Source organism: Oncorhynchus masou, chromosome 5 (genome assembly GCF_036934945.1).
Source record: "Oncorhynchus masou masou isolate Uvic2021 chromosome 5, UVic_Omas_1.1, whole genome shotgun sequence".
In the NCBI taxonomy this organism is placed as follows: Eukaryota; Metazoa; Chordata; class Actinopteri; order Salmoniformes; family Salmonidae; genus Oncorhynchus; species Oncorhynchus masou.
The window spans coordinates 91,528,129-91,548,716 of NC_088216.1; the positions used below are offsets into that span (position 1 = coordinate 91,528,129).

Here is a 20,588-nt window from a genome sequence, read left to right on the forward strand (position 1 = left end):
TCCTCCTGCCATTTCAGTTCAGTGCAGGTGGTTTCACCTGAACAGAGACTCCCAGGGCTTCAGGTTACCTCACTGTGATGAGCTCATACAGGCCTTCTTGTTTCTATATTCAGGCTGAATCATCATACAACTTCACTGCAAATGTTTAGACTACTATGGGTCTTCGCCAATATCATTTATATAAATGGTGAACAAAACAGGCCCTAAAACGGAACCTTGCTGAACACCTTTTCGGTGTAATATAAACTGTAATCTATACAAGATTAAGCCAGTTTATTCCAGGGATAAAACATGACCATTGAGCATCCTTTTTTTAGTCCAGGAGCTTAATCTGGGTCCAGGAAAACATCACTTTAGTTTTCTACTTTGTCCCCCTGTGTTAGTTTTCAGTCTCAAACCAGGTTTCCATCCAATTTCTTTATGCGAGTAAAGTACATGTCGGATAAAACATGTCACGACAGGCCTGATGGAAACAGCACATTTATGAGTAATCTTTCCAAATCTTGACAAAACAAAATACGCTAGACAAGGTGGGATCTATTTGTGTCTAAAATGAATAATGAGAGAAATGGTGATCAATATAACTAATATTGATATACCAACTATGGTAACATTTACATTTACATTTAAGTCATTTAGCAGACGCTCTTATCCAGAGCGACTTAACACTTTACAATAAGGTTACATGTCTAAAGGGTTTAAATAGAGGTTATAACTACATTATGAATGATTATTTAATCATTTCTAAATACACTAAACCAAAACGGTTATATCGCATTGGTCAAAATAGTGCAATAACTTGTCAGCGTTTGCCAAATAGTGAGCAGATATTTACCTCCAGTTGTTACAAATGCACTTATAACATGAACCCTTGTTATCCTGCTACCTTATTTTCAACAGTTGCCAAGTTGAACAACAATTATTTTCTCTCTTCTGGTGTGATGCATTGTGGTGCCTTGTCCCAGGAACAGAAGAGGCTGGTTTTCATGATGTCTTGACGCACCTTTGAAAACCCTGATGCCCTGGACAATTTTACATCCCTAACATTCTTCAATGAATGTTACTTACAGTGGGCCAAAAAAGTATTTAGCCAGCCACCAATTGTGCAAGTTCTCCCACTTAAAAAGATGAGAGAGGCCTGTAATTTTCATCATAGGTACACTTCAACTATGACAGACAAAATGAGAAAAAAAAATCCAGAAAATCACATTGTAGGATTTTTAATGAATTTATTTCCAAATTATGGTGGAAAATAAGTATTTGGTCTTTCAACTCCCTCCACAGATTTTCTATGGGGTTGAGATCTGGAGACTGGCTAGGCCACTCCACTGAACCCTAATTGCTCCTGCTAAAGGATGAAAACGTCAGCATGAATCTCTACCGTGCCAGTCATAGGTCAGGGTATTTATACCAGGCAACTGATGAAGAGGTGACCAGACCATGCTAGCTTGTTAATTATAAACCACAACATTTCAGATGTGGGTTTCCTTGTTACTAGGAGACCAGTTGAACCTGTGACCAACTCATGTCGAGCGTGGCAGCCTGCTTCCTCCTCATGCTTGGCAATTTTTTCACATCTATTATTTTCACACAGGAATGTTTAAACCACACAAACATGACAGCAAATAACTAGAGAAACGTTTATCCAAACATGTATTATAACACATTTTCTCCAACAGTTATAACAGTTTGTATATGTAAAGGAACAGTGTTTTCATAAGAATTGCATATGAACATAATTTATAGCTAACACACATCTGTATATCCTATAGAAGAGAATATATTTGTTATAAATCAAACAGAGATAGCATGCTTATACAGCGAAAACAAATTAAAGTTCATCTTCATCAATATCGAGAGAATTTAAGAATAAAGTATAAAACCAGCTGAAAAATGAAGCCTTTCGCTCGTCATCCAAGACGATCCGTTTCGGAGGGAAAATGGAATATTCCATTCCTGGCGTAAAAATTGTTCCTCACGACTCCTGATCTCCCATTGGCTGGCGACCTGTAGTCTCTTCCATAGTCACCTACACACAGATGGAATGTTGGCGTTGTAATACCCCATTTAAACGTGTATTTCAACGCCTTTCTTCACCGTGCATTGCTTTGTGATAAACAAACACAGACTACTTTGTGATCCTTTCAAGCATCTTTATTTTCTTATTGTGTTTTATTTGATTTGGTTATATTTATTAGCCAGGGAAATAGCATTGAGGATCAACATGATATTTTTCCATTCAGCCCTTTAAAAGGTCTGGCTATATGAAGCATTGCAGAACCAATCTCCATCCATAGTCATTATAAAAGCTTGCTTATAACCAGCAATTAAGCATTATACCTGCAGACATAAAGTGTTATTAAATGGTGATATTAAGTGTTACCATACATTTCACCAACTCTCCATCCATAGTTATAGAATGTCATACACGCTTATAACAAGTACTCAAGCTTCAAGTACAAGATTACCAAACATCTCACCCAGTCTCCATCCGTAGTCCCAGGAAGACAGTAGAGGGTAGTCAAACTTCTCCTCTGGGCCTTTCTGGGTGCGTGTATGGAGGTACAGGCTGCGCCCCTTCCCCTCCTTGGAAAAACCCTGGTAGAGAGATTCCTTGGTCTGGGGTGTCACTTCTCTCATCAGGGGAGCCTCGCTCAGTGACCTGGGTTGAAGGTAGCCAGGAACATATTAATGTCTACCAGAATGATGTTTTAAATCCTCAAAGTGACCTGGGTTGAAGGTAGCCAGGAACATATTAATGTCTACCAGAATGATGTTTTAAATCCTCAAAGTGACCTGGGTTAAAGGTAACCAGGAACATATTAATGTCTACCAGAATGATGTTTTAAATCCTCAAAGTGACCTGGGTTAAAGGTAACCAGGAACATAGTCATGTCTACCAGAATGATGTTTTAAATCCTCAAAGTGACCTGGGTTGAAGGTAACCAGGAACATAGTCATGTCTACCAGAATGATGTTTTAAATCCTCAAAGTGACCTGGGTTAAAGGTAACCAGGAACATATTAAAGTCTACCAGAATGATGTTTTAAATCCTCAAAGTGACCTGGGTTAAAGGTAGCCAGGAACATATTAATGTCTACCAGAATGATGTTTTAAATCCTCAAAGTGACCTGGGTTAAAGGTAACCAGGAACATAGTCATGTCTACCAGAATGATGTTTTAAATCCTCAAAGTGACCTGGGTTAAAGGTAACCAGGAACATATTAATGTCTACCAGAATGATGTTTTAAATCCTCAAAGTGACCTGGGTTGAAGGTAACCAGGAACATATTCATGTCTACCGGAATGATGTTTTAAATCCTCAAAGTGACCTGGGTTGAAGGTAACCAGGAACATATTCATGTCTACCGGAATTATGTTTTAAATCCTCAAAGTGACCTGGGTTGAAGGTAACCAGGAACATATTCATGTCTACCGGAATTATGTTTTAAATCCTCAAAGTGACCTGGGTTGAAGGTAACCAGGAACATAGTCATGTCTACCGGAATGATGTTTTAAATCCTCAAAGTGACCTGGGTTAAAGGTAACCAGGAACATAGTCATGTCTACCAGAATGATGTTTTAAATCCTCAAAGTGACCTGGGTTGAAGGTAACCAGGAACATAGTCATGTCTACCAGAATGATGTTTTAAATCCTCAAAGTGACCTGGGTTGAAGGTAACCAGGAACATATTAATGTCTACCAGAATGATGTTTTAAATCCTCAAAGTGACCTGGGTTAAAGGTAACCAGGAACATATTCATGTCTACCAGAATGATGTTTTAAATCCTCAAAGTGACTTGGGTTGAAGGTAACCAGGAACATAGTCATGTCTACCAGAATGATGTTTTAAATCCTCAAAGTGACCTGGGTTAAAGGTAACCAGGAACATAGTCATGTCTACCAGAATGATGTTTTAAATCCTCAAAGTGACCTGGGTTGAAGGTAACCAGGAACATATTAATGTCTACCAGAATGATGTTTTAAATCCTCAAAGTGACCTGGGTTAAAGGTAACCAGGAACATATTCATGTCTACCAGAATGATGTTTTAAATCCTCAAAGTGACTTGGGTTGAAGGTAACCAGGAACATAGTCATGTCTACCAGAATGATGTTTTAAATCCTCAAAGTGACCTGGGTTAAAGGTAGCCAGGAACATATTAATGTCTACCAGAATGATGTTTTAAATCCTCAAAGTGACCTGGGTTAAAGGTAACCAGGAACATATTAATGTCTACCAGAATGATGTTTTAAATCCTCAAAGTGACCTGGGTTGAAGGTAACCAGGAACATATTAAAGTCTACCAGAATGATGTTTTAAATCCTCAAAGTGACCTGGGTTAAAGGTAACCAGGAACATAGTCATGTCTACCAGAATGATGTTTTAAATCCTCAAAGTGACCTGGGTTAAAGGTAACCAGGAACATAGTCATGTCTACTGGAATGATGTTTTAAATCCTCAAAGTGACCTGGGTTAAAGGTAACCAGGAACATATTAATGTCTACCAGAATGATGTTTTAAATCCTCAAAGTGACCTGGGTTAAAGGTAACCAGGAACATAGTCATGTCTACCAGAATGATGTTTTAAATCCTCAAAGTGACCTGGGTTAAAGGTAACCAGGAACATATTAATGTCTACCAGAATGATGTTTTAAATCCTCAAAGTGACCTGGGTTAAAGGTAACCAGGAACATATTAAAGTCTACCAGAATGATGTTTTAAATCCTCAAAGTGACCTGGGTTGAAGGTAACCAGGAACATATTAAAGTCTACCAGAATGATGTTTTAAATCCTCAAAGTGACCTGGGTTAAAGGTAACCAGGAACATAGTCATGTCTACCAGAATGATGTTTTAAATCCTCAAAGTGACCTGGGTTAAAGGTAACCAGGAACATATTAAAGTCTACCAGAATGATGTTTTAAATCCTCAAAGTGACCTGGGTTGAAGGTAACCAGGAACATATTAAAGTCTACCAGAATGATGTTTTAAATCCTCAAAGTGACCTGGGTTAAAGGTAACCAGGAACATATTAAAGTCTACCAGAATGATGTTTTAAATCCTCAAAGTGACCTGGGTTGAAGGTAACCAGGAACATCATTCCGGTAGACATTAATACGTTTTAAATCCTAGGTTTAGACCCCTAGGTTTAGACCCCTAGGCTTAGACCCCTAGACCCCTAGTTTTAGACCCCTAGGTTTAGACCCTAGACCCCTAGTTTTAGACCCCTAGGTATAGACCACTAGACCCCTGGGTTTAGACCCCTAGGTTTAGACCCCTAGGCTTAGACCCCTAGACCCCTAGTTTTAGACCCCTAGGTTTAGACCCCTAGGCTTAGACCCCTAGACCCCTAGTTTTAGACCCCTAGGTATAGACCACTAGACCCCTGGGTTTAGACCCCTAGACCTCTAGTTTTAGACCCCTAGTTTTAGACCCCTAAGTTTAGACCCCTAGTTTTAGACCCCTAGTTTTAGACCCATAGGTTTAGACATCTAGACCCCTAGGTTTGGACCCCTAGGTTTAGACCCCTAGACCCCTAGTTTTAGACCCCTGGGTTTAGACCCCTAGACCCCTAGTTTTAGACATTTAGACCCCTGGGTTTAGACCCCTAGACCTCTAGTTTTAGACCCCTAGACCCCTAGTTTTAGACCCCTAGCTTTAGACCCCTAGTTTTAGACCCCTAGACCTCTAGTTTTAGACCCCTAGACCCCTAGTTTTAGACCCCTAGACCCCTAGTTTTAGACCCCTAGACCCCTAGGTTTAGAGCCCTAGACCCCTAGGTTTAGACCCCTAAGTTTAGACCCCTAGACCCCTAGTTTTAGACCCCTAGTTTTAGACCCCTAGTTTTAGACCCCTAGGTTTAGACCCCTAGGTTTAGACCCCTTGACCCCTAGTTTTAGACCCCTAGAACCCTAAGTTTAGACCCCTAGGTTTAGACCCCTAGACCCCTAGGTTTAGACCCCTAGACCCCTAGGTTTAGACCCCTAGACCCCTAGGTTTAGACCCCTAAGTTTGGACCCCTAGACCCCTAGGTTTAGACCCCCAGACCCCTTGTTTTAGACCCCTAGGCTTAGACCCCTAGGTTTAGACCCCTAGTTTTAGGCCCCTAGGCTTAGACCCCTAGGCTTAGATCCCTAGACCCCTAGGCTTAGTCCCCTAGTTTTAGACCCCTGGGCTTAGACCCCTAGACCCCTAGTTTTAGACCCCTAGACCCCTAGTTTTAGACCCCTAGACCCCTAGTTTTAGACCCCTAGTTTTAGACCCCTAATTTTAGACCCCTAGACCCCTAGTTTTAGACCCCTAGACCCCTAGTTTTAGACCCCTAGTTTTAGTCCCCTAGTTTTAGACCCCTAGTCCCCTAGTTTTAGACCCCAAGTTTTAGTCCCCTAGTTTTAGTCCCCGAGTTTTAGTCCCCTAGACCCCTAGTCCCCTAGTTTTAGACCCCTAGTCCCCTAGTTTTAGACCCCTAGTCCCCTAGTTTTAGACCCCTAGGTCCCCTAGTTTTAGACCCCTAGGTCCCCTAGTTTTAGTCCCCTAGTTTTAGACCCCGAGACCCCTAGTTTTAGACCCCTAGACCCGTAGTCTCCTAGTTTTCGTCCCCTAGACCCCTAGTTTTAGACCCCTAGTCCCCTAGTTTTAGACCCCTAGTTTTAGTCCCCTAGGCAGTGGAGTAAAGTAAGTCCCTGACATCCTAAAGAGCTCATTACATTTCATATGCTCAGGCATGACAGAAAACATGGTCCAAAGTACACCCTAGACCCCTAGTTTTCGACCCCTAGACCCCTAGTTTTAGACCCCTAGGTTTAGACCCCTAGACCCCTTGTTTTAGACCCCTAGGCTTAGACCCCTAGGTTTAGACCCTTAGACCCCTTGTTTTAGACCCCTAGGCTTAGACCCCTAGGCTTAGACCCCTAGTTTTAGGCCCCTAGGCTTAGACCCCTAGGCTTAGATCCCTAGACCCCTAGGCTTAGTCCCCTAGTTTTAGACCCCTAGGCTTAGACCCCTAGACCCGTAGTTTTAGACCCCTAGTTTTAGACCCCTAGACCCCTAGTTTTAGACCCCTAGACCCCTAGTTTTAGACCCCTAGTTTTAGTCCCCTAGTCCCCTAGTTTTAGACCCCTAGTCCACTAGTTTTAGACCCCAAGTTTTAGTCCCCTAGTTTTAGTCCCCTAGTCCCCGAGTTTTAGTCCCCTAGACCCCTAGTCCCCTAGTTTTAGACCCCTAGTCCCCTAGTTTTAGACCCCTAGTCCCCTAGTTTTAGACCCCTAGTCCCCTAGTTTTAGACCCCTAGTCCCCTGGTTTTAGTCCCCTAGTTTTAGACCCCGAGACCCCTAGTTTTAGACCCCTAGACCCGTAGTCTCCTAGTTTTCGTCCCCTAGACCCCTAGTTTTCGACCCTAGACCCCTAGTTTTAGACCCCTAGTCCCCTAGTTTTAGACCCCTAGTCCCCTAGTTTTAGTCCCCTAGTTTTAGACCCCGAGACCCCTAGTTTTAGACCCCTAGACCCGTAGTCTCCTAGTTTTCGTCCCCTAGACCCCTAGTTTTAGACCCCTAGTCCCCTAGTTTTAGACCCCTAGTTTTAGTCCCCTAGGCAGTGGAGTAAAGTAAGTCCCTGACATCCTAAAGAGCTCATTACATTTCATATGCTCAGGCATGACAGAAAACATGGTCCAAAGTACACTCTAGACCCCTAGTTTTCGACCCCTAGACCCCTAGTTTTAGACCCTTAGACCCCTTGTTTTAGACCCCTAGGCTTAGACCCCTAGGTTTAGACCCTTAGACCCCTTGTTTTAGACCCCTAGGCTTAGACCCCTAGGTTTAGACCCCTAGTTTTAGGCCCCTAGGCTTAGATCCCTAGACCCCTAGGCTTAGTCCCCTAGTTTTAGACCCCTAGACCCCTAGGCTTAGACCCCTAGTTTTAGACCCCTAGTTTTAGACCCCTAGTTTTAGACCCCTAGTTTTAGACCCCTAGACCCCTAGTTTTAGACCCCTAGTTTTAGACCCCTAGTTTTAGACCCCTAGTTTTAGTCCCCTAGCCCCCTAGTTTTAGACCCCTAGTCCCCTAGTTTTAGACCCCTAGTTTTAGTCTCCTAGTTTTAGTCCCCTAGTCCCCGAGTTTTAGTCCCCTAGACACCTAGTTTTAGACCCCTAGTCCCCTAGTTTTAGTCCCCTAGTTTTAGTCCCCTAGTGCCCTAGTTTTAGACCCCTAGTGCCCTAGTTTTAGACCCCTAGTCCCCTAGTTTTAGACCCCTAGTCCCCTAGTTTTAGACCCCTAGTTTTAGACCCCTAGTTTTAGTCCCCTAGTCCCCTAGTTTTAGACCCCTAGTCCGCTAGTTTTAGTCCCCTAGTCCCCTAGTTTTAGTCCCCTAGTTTTAGTCCCCTAGACCCCTAGTTTTAGACCCCTAGTCCCCTAGTTTTAGTCCCCTAGTTTTAGACCCCTAGTGCCCTAGTTTTAGACCCCTAGTCCCCTAGTTTTAGACCCCTAGTCCCCTAGTTTTAGACCCCTAGTTTTAGTCCTAGTCCCCTAGTTTTAGACCCCTAGTCCGCTAGTTTTAGTCCCCTAGTCCCCTAGTTTTAGACCCCTCGACCCCTAGGCTTCGTCCCCTAGTTTTAGACCCCGAGACCCCTAGTTTTAGACCCCTAGACCCCTAGTTTTCGACCCCTAGACCCCTAGTTTTAGACCCCTAGACCCCTAGTTTTAGACCCCTAGACCCCTAGTCCCCTAGTTTTAGTCCCCTAGGCAGTGGAGTAAAGTAAGTCCCTGACATCCTAAAGAGCTCATTACATTTCATATGCTAATGCATGACAGAAACCATGGTCCAATGTACACCCTAGACCCCTAGTTTTAGTCCCCTAGGCAGTGGAGTAAAGTAAGTCCCTGACATCCTAAAGAGCTCATTACATTTCATATGCTCAGGCATGACAGAAAACATGGTCCAATGTACACCCTAGACCCCTAGTTTTAGACTCCTAGACCCCTAGTTTTAGACCCCTAGACCCCTAGTTTTAGACCCCTAGTCCCCTAGTTTTAGACCCCTAGGCAGTGGAGTAAAGTAAGTCCCTGACATCCTAAAGAGCTCATTACATTTCATATGCTCAGGCATGACAGAAAACATGGTCCAATGTACACGCTTATCAAGAGAATGCATCATCTCTTCTGCCTCTGAACTGTCGGACTCATGAAACACAAGTTCTGCGGTTTCTACATGTTGTCTGAGTGTTTCGGAGCCCTTTGCTGACCGAAAAAAAGGAAATAAGACATTTGATGTATAGCACTTACTTTTGATACATAGGTACATTTTAAACTAGATACTTTAATACTTTTACTCAAGTAGTATTTTACTGGGCACTTTCAGTTTTATTTGGTCATTTTCTATTAAGGTATCTTTACTTTGACTCAAATATGACAATTGGGAACTTTTTCCACCACTGGGCTTAGGTTACCACACACATTTTGGCGTAGTCGGCAAAATCAATAATTGTGGTACTGCTGTGGCTGAGGCAACTCTAGTTACATTTATAATGTGCCAAATAAAATGTATGAATTCATTCACTCACCTGTCCATGGGCACTGCAGCCTCTCTCCTCCTCTCCAGGGTAGATAACACAGGAGGCAGGATGGTCTTAGTGGTCAGGGGGAGCTCAGGGAGCCTCAGCCTTATCTGCTCATTGGCCCTATGGGAGACGAAGCTGGTGGGGTAGTCTCTTCCGTAGCGGCTCTTCCAGGCCAGCCGGGTGTAGCACTCCTTCTCGATCTGCTCCCGGTAACAGTTCTGGTTCTCGGTGGTCAGGAGGTTCCTCATCCTCGAGAGTGTTCTGTCCAGTTCTAGAATGTCCTGTACCTCTTCTAGTGTGTCCTGTCCTGTTCTAAAATACCCGGTTCTGTTCTAGGATGTCCTGTACCTCTTCTAGTGTGTCCTGTCCTGTTCTAAAATACCCTGTTCTGTTCTAGGATGTCCTGTACCTCTTCTAGTGTGTCCTGTCCTGTTCTAAAATACCCTGTTCTGTTCTAGAATGTCCTGTACCTCTTCTAGTGTGTCCTGTCCTGTTCTAAAATACCCTGTTCTGTTCTAGGATGTCCTGTACCTCTTCTAGTGTGTCCTGTCCTGTTCTAAAATACCCTGTTCTGTTCTAGAATGTCCTGTACCTCTTCTAGTGTGTCCTGTCCTGTTCTAAAATACCCTGTTCTGTTCTAGAATGTCCTGTACCTCTTCTAGTGTGTCCTGTCCTGTTCTAAAATACCCTGTTCTGTTCTAGAATGCTAGTTTCTGTTCTAGGATGTCCTGTGCTGTTCTGACCTGTCTGTAGAATAGGCTTTTGCTGCACTGGTTGGCTGGTTCTGCTGTTCTAGTGTCCTGTCCTTGTTGGTTTCAGAGTGAAGACTTCCGGACCAGCCAACCACAGGTATTATCCCAGTCAGAAACCTAACCTAACCTTGTGGCTCAGATTCAGAAACCTTAGAACAGTTTGTCAGGTTGCTCTCTCTCTCCCTCTATGGTTAACCAATCAGAGACCAGAACGTTCCAGACAGGTGCCTTTGTGTGTGTGTGTGTGTCTAGAAAACAGATTTCATTTTACCAGCCAGTCTCACTGCCCTCACCAGCCAGCTGACAGTACTTCAGAACATGACGGAGCACAGCATATACAGAACGAGTGAGAGCAGTTCTGCTTCCTGTCCAGATGGTGGCGCTGTAATGTTAAAGTAGTGTTTTCTCTCTGTGAGTCCGCATACTGTGGTCCCTGCTGAGCAATGATACTTTAAGAGAATCTCCATGTTTATCCCAGAAATAGGCTTAATATGGGTCTGAAAACCGGTGCATACCGTCTGTATAAAAGAGTACTGGAGCTCAGCCTCTCTCTGTCCCTCTGATACTGAAGCTCAGCCTCTCTCTGTCCCTCTGATACTGGAGCTCAGCCTCTCTCTGTCCCTCTGATACTGGAGCTCAGCCTCTCTCTGTCCCTCTGATACTGAAGCTCAGCCTCTCTCTGTCCCTCTGATACTGGAGCTCAGCCTCTCTGTCCCTCTGATACTGGAGCTCAGCCTCTCTCTGTCCCTCTGATACTGGAGCTCAGCCTCTCTCTGTCCCTCTGATACTGGAGCTCAGCCTCTCTCTGTCCCTCTGATACTGGAGCTCAGCCTCTCTCTGTCCCTCTGATACTGGAGCTCAGCCTCTCTCTGTCCCTCTGATACTGGAGCTCAGCCTCTCTGTCCCTCTGATACTGGAGCTCAGCCTCTCTCTGTCCCTCTGATACTGGAGCTCAGCCTCTCTCTGTCCCTCTGATACTGGAGCTCAGCCTCTCTCTGTCCCTCTGATACTGGAGCTCAGCCTCTCTGTCCCTCTGATACTGGAGCTCAGCCTCTCTGTCCCTCTGATACTGAAGCTCAGCCTCTCTCTTTTCCCTCTGATACTGGAGCTCAGCCTCTCTCTGTCCTCTGATACTGAAGCTCAGCCTCTCTCTGTCCCTCTGATACTGGAGCTCAGCCTCTCTCTGTCCCTCTGATACTGGAGCTCAGCTCTCTCTGTCCCTCTGATACTGGAGCTCAGTCCCTCTGATACTGGAGCTCAGCCTCTCTCTGTCCCTCTGATACTGGAGCTCTCTGTCCCTCTGATACTGGAGCTCAGCCTCTCTGTCCCTCTGATACTGGAGCTCAGTCTCTCTGTCCCTCTGATACTGGAGCTCAGCCTCTCTGTCCCTCTGATACTGGAGCTCAGCCTCTCTCTGTCCCTCTGATACTGGAGCTCAGTCCCTCTGATACTCTCTCTGTCCCTCTGATACTGGAGCTCAGCCTCTCTGTCCCTCTGATACTGGAGCTCAGCCTCTCTCTGTCCCTCTGATACTGGAGCTCAGCCTCTCTCTGTCCCTCTGATACTGTCCCTCTGATACTGGAGCTCAGCCTCTCTGTCCCTCTGATACTGGAGCTCAGCCTCTCTCTGTCCCTCTGATACTGGAGCTCAGCCTCTCTTTCCCTCTGATACTGGAGCTCAGCCTCTCTCTGTCCCTCTGATACTGGAGCTCAGCCTCTCTTGTCCCTCTGATACTGGAGCTCAGCCTCTCTGTCCCTCTGATACTGGAGCTCAGCCTCTCTCTTCCCTCTGATACTGGAGCTCAGCCTCTCTCTTTCCCTCTGATACTGGAGCTCAGCCTCTCTGTCCCTCTGATACTGGAGCTCAGCCTCTCTCTGTCCCTCTGATACTGGAGCTCAGCCTCTCTCTTTTCCCTCTGATACTGGAGCTCAGCCTCTCTGTCCCTCTGATACTGGAGCTCAGCCTCTCTCTGATACTGTCCCTCTGATACTGGAGCTCAGCCTCTCTCTGTCCCTCTGATACTGGAGCTCAGCCTCTCTCTGTCCCTCTGATACTGGAGCTCAGCTCCTCTCTGTCCCTCTGATACTGGAGCTCAGCCTCTCTGTCCCTCTGATACTGGAGCTCAGCCTCTCTGTCCCTCTGATACTGGAGCTCAGTCCCTCTGATACTCTCAGTCTGTCCCTCTGATACTGGAGCTCAGCCTCTCTGTCCCTCTGATACTGGAGCTCAGCCTCTCTCTGTCCCTCTGATACTGGAGCTCAGCCTCTCTCTGTCCCTCTGATACTGGAGCTCAGCCTCTCTCTGTCCCTCTGATACTGGAGCTCAGCCTCTCTCTGTCCCTCTGATACTGGAGCTCAGCCTCTCTCTGTCCCTCTGATACTGGAGCTCAGCCTCTCTGTCCCTCTGATACTGGAGCTCAGCCTCTCTCTGTCCCTCTGATACTGGAGCTCAGCCTCTCTCTGTCCCTCTGATACTGGAGCTCAGCCTCTCTCTGTCCCTCTGATACTGGAGCTCAGCCTCTCTCTGTCCCTCTGATACTGGAGCTCAGCCTCTCTCTGTCCCTCTGATACTGGAGCTCAGCCTCTCTCTGTCCCTCTGATACTGGAGCTCAGCCTCTCTCTGTCCTCTGATACTGGAGCTAGCCTCTCTCTGTCCCTCTGATACTGAAGCTCAGCCTCTCTTTTCCCTCTGATACTGTAGCTCAGCCTCTCTCTGTCCCTCTGATACTGGAGCTCAGCCTCTCTCTGTCCCTCTGATACTGGAGCTCAGCCTCTCTCTGTCCCTCTGATACTGGAGCTCAGCCTCTCTCTGTCCCTCTGATACTGGAGCTCAGCCTCTACTGGAGCTCAGCCTCTCTGTCCCTCTGATACTGGAGCTCAGCCTCTCTCTGTCCCTCTGATACTGGAGCTCAGCCTCTCTGTCCCTCTGATACTGGAGCTCAGCCTCTCTCTGTCCCTCTGATACTGGAGCTCAGCCTCTCTCTGTCCCTCTGATACTGGAGCTCAGCCTCTCTCTGTCCCTCTGATACTGGAGCTCAGCTCTCTCTGTCCCTCTGATACTGGAGCTCAGCCTCTCTGTCCCTCTGATACTGGAGCTCAGCTCTCTCTGTCCCTCTGATACTGGAGCTCAGCCTCTCTCTCTGTCCCTCTGATACTGGCTCAGCCTCTCTCTGTCCCTCTGATACTGGAGCTCAGCCTCTCTCTGTCCCTCTGATACTGGAGCTCAGCCTCTCTGTCCCTCTGATACTGGAGCTCAGCCTCTCTGTCCCTCTGATACTGGAGCTCAGCTCTCTCTGTCCCTCTGATACTGGAGCTCAGCCTCTCTCTGTCCCTCTGATACTGGAGCTCAGTCCCTCTACTCTGTCTCTGTCCCTCTGATACTGGAGCTCAGCCTCTCTCTGTCCCTCTGATACTGAGCTCAGCTCTCTCTGTCCCTCTGATACTGGAGCTCAGCCTCTGATCTGTCCCTCTGATACTGGAGCTCAGCCTCTCTGTCCCTCTGATACTGGAGCTCAGCCCTCTCTCTGTCCCTCTGATACTGGAGCTCAGCCTCTCTCTGTCCCTCTGATACTGGAGCTCAGCCTCTCTCTGTCCCTCTGATACTGGAGCTCAGCCTCTCTGTCCCTCTGATACTGGAGCTCAGCCTCTCTCTGTCCCTCTGATACTGGAGCTCAGCCTCTCTCTGTCCCTCTGATACTGGAGCTCAGCCTCTCTCTGTCCCTCTGATACTGGAGCTCAGCCTCTCTCTGTCCCTCTGATACTGGAGCTCAGCCTCTCTTTCCCTCTCTCTGTCCCTCTGATACTGGAGCTCAGCCTCTCTCTGTCCCTCTGATACTGGAGCTCAGCCTCTCTCTGTCCCTCTGATACTGGAGCTCAGCCTCTCTCTGTCCCTCTGATACTGGAGCTCAGCCTCTCTGTCCCTCTGATACTGGAGCTCAGCCTCTCTCTGTCCCTCTGATACTGGAGCTCAGCCTCTCTCTGTCCCTCTGATACTGGAGCTCAGCCTCTCTGTCCCTCTGATACTGGAGCTCAGCCTCTCTCTGTCCCTCTGATACTGGAGCTCAGCCTCTCTCTGTCCTCTGATACTGGAGCTCAGCCTCTCTCTGTCCCTCTGATACTGGAGCTCAGCCTCTCTGTCCCTCTGATACTGGAGCTCAGCCTCTCTCTGTCCCTCTGATACTGGAGCTCAGCCTCTCTGTCCCTCTGATACTGGAGCTCAGCCTCTCTTTCCCTCTGATACTGGAGCTCAGCCTCTCTGTCCCTCTGATACTGGAGCTCAGCCTCTCTCTGTCCCTCTGATACTGGAGCTCAGCCTCTCTGTCCCTCTGATACTGGAGCTCAGCCTCTCTGTCCCTCTGATACTGGAGCTCAGCCTCTCTCTGTCCCTCTGATACTGGAGCTCAGCCTCTCTCTGTCCCTCTGATACTGGAGCTCAGCCTCTCTGTCCCTCTGATACTGGAGCTCAGCCTCTCTCTGTCCCTCTGATACTGGAGCTCTCTGTCCCTCTCTCTGTCTGTCCCTCTGATACTGGAGCTCAGCCTCTCTCTTTCCCTCTGATACTGGAGCTCAGCCTCTCTCTGTCCCTCTGATACTGGAGCTCAGCCTCTCTCTCCCTCTCTTTCCCTCTGATACTGGAGCTCAGCCTCTCTCTGTCCCTCTGATACTGGAGCTCAGCTCTCTCCCTCTGATACTGAAGCCTCTCTCCCTCTGATACTGGAGCTGCCTCTCCTGTCTGATACTGGAGCTCAGCCTCTCTCTGTCCCTCTGATACTGGAGCTCAGCTCTCCCTCTGATACTGGAGCTCAGCCTCTCTCTGTCCCTCTGATACTGGAGCTCAGCCTCTCTCTGTCCCTCTGATACTGGAGCTCAGCCTCTCTGTCCCTCTGATACTGGAGCTCAGTCCTCTGATACTGGAGCTCAGTCTGTCCCTCTGATACTGGAGCTCAGCCTCTCTCTGTCCCTCTGATACTGGAGCTCAGCTCTCTCTGTCCCTCTGATACTGGAGCTCAGCCTCTCTCTGTCCCTCTGATACTGGAGCTCAGCCTCTCTGTCCCTCTGATACTGGAGCTCAGCCTCTCTCTGTCCCTCTGATACTGGAGCTCAGCCTCTCTCTGTCCCTCTGATACTGGAGCTCAGCCTCTCTCTGTCCCTCTGATACTGGAGCTCAGCCTCTCTCTGTCCCTCTGATACTGGAGCTCAGCCTCTCTCTGTCCCTCTGATACTGGAGCTCAGCCTCTCTCTGTCCCTCTGATACTGGAGCTCAGCCTCTCTGTCCCTCTGATACTGGAGCTCAGCCTCTCTGTCCCTCTGATACTGGAGCTCAGCCTCTCTCTGTCCCTCTGATACTGGAGCTCAGCCTCTCTCTGTCCCTCTGATACTGGAGCTCAGCCTCTCTCTGTCCCTCTGATACTGGAGCTCAGCCTCTCTCTGTCCCTCTGATACTGGAGCTCAGCCTCTCTCTGTCCCTCTGATACTGGAGCTCAGCCTCTCTGTCCCTCTGATACTGGAGCTCAGCCTCTCTGTCCCTCTGATACTGGAGCTCAGCTCCTCTCTGTCCCTCTGATACTGGAGCTCAGCCTCTCTCTGTCCCTCTGATACTGGAGCTCAGCCTCTCTCTGTCCCTCTGATACTGGAGCTCAGCCTCTCTCTGTCCCTCTGATACTGGAGCTCAGCCTCTCTGTCCCTCTGATACTGGAGCTCAGCCCTCTCTGTCCCTCTGATACTGGAGCTCAGCCTCTCTGTCCCTCTGATACTGGAGCTCAGCCTCTCTCTGTCCCTCTGATACTGGAGCTCAGCCTCTCTCTGTCCCTCTGATACTGGAGCTCAGCCTCTACTGGAGCTCTCTGTCCCTCTGATACTGGAGCTCAGCCTCTCTGTCCCTCTGATACTGGAGCTCAGCTCTCTCTGTCCCTCTGATACTGGAGCTCAGCTCTCTCTGTCCCTCTGATACTGGAGCTCAGCCTCTCTCTGTCCCTCTGATACTGGAGCTCAGCCTCTCTCTGTCCCTCTGATACTGGAGCTCAGCCTCTCTGTCCCTCTGATACTGGAGCTCAGCCTCTCTCTGTCCCTCTGATACTGGAGCTCAGCCTCTCTCTGTCCCTCTGATACTGGAGCTCAGCCTCTCTGTCCCTCTGATACTGGAGTCCTGTCCCTCTGATACTGGAGCTCAGCCTCTCTGTCCGTCTGATACTGGAGCTCAGCCTCTCTCTGTCCCTCTGATACTGGAGCTCAGCCTCTCTGTCCCTCTGATACTGGAGCTCAGCCTCTCTCTGTCCCTCTGATACTGGAGCTCAGCCTCTCTCTTTCCCTCTGATACTGGAGCTCAGCCTCTCTGTCCCTCTGATACTGGAGCTCAGCCTCTCTCTGTCCCTCTGATACTGGAGCTCAGCCTCTCTCTTTTCCCTCTGATACTGGAGCTCAGCCTCTCTGTCCCTCTGATACTGGAGCTCAGCCTCTCTCTGTCCCTCTGATACTGGAGCTCAGCCTCTCTGTCCCTCTGATACTGGAGCTCAGCCTCTCTCTTTTCCCTCTGATACTGGAGCTCAGCCTCTCTCTGTCCCTCTGATACTGGAGCTCAGCCTCTCTCTGTCCCTCTGATACTGGAGCTCAGCCTCTCTCTGTCCCTCTGATACTGGAGCTCAGCCTCTCTCTTTTCCCTCTGATACTGGAGCTCAGCCTCTCTCTGTCCCTCTGATACTGGAGCTCAGCCTCTCTCTGTCCCTCTGATACTGGAGCTCAGCCTCTCTGTCCCTCTGATACTGGAGCTCAGCCTCTCTCTGTCCCTCTGATACTGGAGCTCAGCCTCTCTCTGTCCCTCTGATACTGGAGCTCAGCCTCTCTCTGTCCCTCTGATACTGGAGCTCAGCCTCTCTCTGTCCCTCTGATACTGGAGCTCAGCCTCTCTGTCCCTCTGATACTGGAGCTCAGCCTCTCTCTGTCCCTCTGATACTGGAGCTCAGCCTCTCTGTCCCTCTGATACTGGAGCTCAGCCTGTCCCTCTCTGTCCCTCTGATACTGGAGCTCAGCCTCTCTCTGTCCCTCTGATACTGGAGCTCAGCCTCTCTCTGTCCCTCTGATACTGGAGCTCAGCCTCTCTCTTTCCCTCTGATACTGGAGCTCAGCCTCTCTCTGTCCCTCTGATACTGGAGCTCAGCCTCTCTGTCCCTCTGATACTGGAGCTCAGCCTCTCTCTGTCCCTCTGATACTGGAGCTCAGCCTCTCTGTCCCTCTGATACTGGAGCTCAGCCTCTCTGTCCCTCTGATACTGGAGCTCAGCCTCTCTGTCCCTCTGATACTGGAGCTCAGCCTCTCTCTGTCCCTCTGATACTGGAGCTCAGCCCTCTCTGTCCCTCTGATACTGGAGCTCAGCCTCTCTCTGTCCCTCTGATACTGGAGCTCAGCCTCTCTCTGTCCCTCTGATACTGGAGCTCAGCCTCTCTGTCCCTCTGATACTGGAGCTCAGCCTCTCTCTGTCCCTCTGATACTGGAGCTCAGTCTCTCTCTTTTCCCTCTGATACTGAAGCTCAGCCTCTCTCTTTTCCTCTGATCTGATAGCCTCTCTGTCCCTCTGGAGCTCAGCCTCTCTCTGTCCCTCTGATACTGGAGCTCAGCCTCTCTCTGTCCCTCTGATACTGGAGCTCAGCCTCTCTCTGTCCCTCTGATACTGGAGCTCAGCCTCTCTCTTTTCCCTCTGATAATGGAGCTCAGCCTCTCTTTTCCCTCTGATACTGGAGCTCAGCCTCTCTCTGTCCCTCTGATACTGGAGCTCAGCCTCTCTCTGTCCCTCTGATACTGGAGCTCAGCCTCTCTGTCCCTCTGATACTGGAGCTCAGCCTCTCTTTTCCCTCTGATACTGGAGCTCAGCCTCTCTCTTTTCCCTCTGATACTGGAGCTCAGCCTCTCTCTGTCCCTCTGATACTGGAGCTCAGCCTCTCTCTGTCCCTCTGATACTGGAGCTCAGCCTCTCTGTCCCTCTGATACTGGAGCTCAGCCTCTCTCTGTCCCTCTGATACTGGAGCTCAGCCTCTCTCTTTTCCCTCTGATACTGGAGCTCAGCCTCTCTCTTTTCCCTCTGATACTGGAGCTCAGCCTCTCTCTGTCCCTCTGATACTGGAGCTCAGCCTCTCTCTGTCCCTCTGATACTGGAGCTCAGTCTCTCTCTGTCCCTCTGATACTGGAGCTCAGCCTCTCTCTTTTCCCTCTGATAATGGAGCTCAGCCTCTCTTTTCCCTCTGATACTGGAGCTCAGCCTCTCTGTCCCTCTGATACTGGAGCTCAGCCTCTCTCTGTCCCTCTGATACTGGAGCTCAGCCTCTCTCTGTCCCTCTGATACTGGAGCTCAGCCTCTCTCTGTCCCTCTGATACTGGAGCTCTCATCTCTTAGTCTTCTATGTTGCCGCCTCTCTTATCTCTTAGCCTTCCATGTGGCCGCCTCTCTTATCTCTTAGCCTTCTATGTGGCCGCCTCTCTTATCTGCCCTCTTCTGTGGCCGCCTCTCTTATCTCTTAGCCTTCTATGTGGCCGCCTCTTGTTTCTCCTCTCTAGTCTTGTCATAGTTATAAAAAGTGTAAAAGTAAACAATTGTTTAAGTAATTCCACAGGCCTTCTTCACTGTCTGTATTTCATCCACAGGCCTTCTGACCTCACCAGCAAATTCTTTGTACGCCATGTTTTACTTCTTCACTGTCTGCATTTCATCTGCTATAATTTGTGCAAGTAAATTTACCAAAAGTTTAATTTGTAGAGCAGCTTGAAGTGATAGTCTACTGTGGGCTCAACCCACCTCTGTTCTCTCTCCATCTACCCTCTTGTCTGCCGCCATCTCAGGTCTGTTACTGTCTTCTGTTATGACATGTTCTGTTCTTCTGGTCTCTCTCCATCATATCCTATTATTCTGTTGCTTATCTGGTGTCTCTCTCCATCATGACCTCTCTAGGTAACAGACAGACCCCTCCAAATAAACACTACAGACCTCTCTATATAACACCACAGACAGACCCCTCTAGAGTGCAATACAGGCCCCTACAGACCTCTCTATATACCAATACAGACCCCTCTATATAACACTAGACCCCTCTATATAACAATACAGACAGACCCCTCTATATAACACTAGACCCCTACAGACCCCTCTATATAACACTAGACCCCTCTATAAAACAATACAGACAGACCCCTCTAGGGCCCGATCCGTGTGGGGTGGAGGGCCCGATCCGTGTGTTCATATTTCATGTTTTTTCATGGTTATTCACACTTACCTGGTAGTCAGAGGGCAGGTAAAACAAATCTAAACTGAGAACTGTATGTTATAACATGGAGATCCTGTAAATGTGAACCAACCAAATTCAGACAAACAGGTTGGACATCACCACTGTTACTGTTACTCCCTCCAGCAGCCTGTTGGACATCACCCACTGTTACTGTTACTCCCTCCAGCAGCCTGTTGGACATCACCCACTGTTACTGTTACTCCCTCCAGCAGCCTGTTGGACATCACCACTGTTACTGTTACTCCCTCCAGCAGCCTGTTGGACATCACCCACTGTTACTGTTACTCCCTCCAGCAGCCTGTTGGACATCACCCACTGTTACTGTTACTCCCTCCAGCAGCCTGTTGGACATCACCCACTGTTACTGTTACTCCCTCCAGCAGCCTGTTGGACATCACCCACTGTTACTGTTACTCCCTCCAGCAGCCTGTTGGACATCACCCACTGTTACTGTTACTCCCTCCAGCAGCCTGTTGGACATCACCACTGTTACTGTTACTCCCTCCAGCAGCCTGTTGGACATCACCCACTGTTACTGTTACTCCCTCCAGCAGCCTGTTGGACATCACCACTGTTACTGTTACTCCCTCCAGCAGCCTGTTGGACATCACTGTTACTGTTACTGTTACTCACCCCTCCAGCAGCCTGTTGGACATCACCCACTGTTACTGTTACTGTGACCCTCCAGCAGCCTGTTGGACATCACCCAGCCTGTTGGACATCACCACTGTTACTGTGACTCCCTCCAGCAGCCTGTTGGACATCACCCACTGTTACTGTTACCCCTCCAGCACCCTCCAGCAGCCACATCACTCCCTCCAGCAGCCTGTTGGACATCACCCACTGTTACTGTTACTCCCTCCAGCAGCCTGTTGGACATCACCACTGTTACTGTTACTCCCTCCAGCAGCCTGTTGGACATCACCCTGTTACTGTTACTCCCTCCAGCAGCCTGTTGGACATCACCACTGTTCCCTCCAGCAGCCTGTTGGACATCACCCACTGTTACTGTT

General features: G+C 48.4%; 1 protein-coding gene across 1 annotated transcript; it reads right to left on the minus strand.

Annotated features, from left to right (window-relative positions):
- Nucleotides 1–1,177: 1,177 nt before the first annotated feature.
- On the minus strand, nt 1,178–11,511 carry LOC135540442 (protein SPMIP1). The gene is made up of 3 exons (XM_064967070.1): nt 9,559–11,511; nt 2,481–2,662; nt 1,178–2,029 (listed from the first exon to the last, which is right to left on the minus strand). The coding sequence occupies exons 1-3, from the start codon at nt 9,801–9,803 to the stop codon at nt 1,911–1,913; spliced, it is 546 nt and encodes a 181-aa protein (XP_064823142.1). The 5' UTR covers nt 9,804–11,511; the 3' UTR covers nt 1,178–1,910.
- Nucleotides 11,512–20,588: the final 9,077 nt, after the last annotated feature.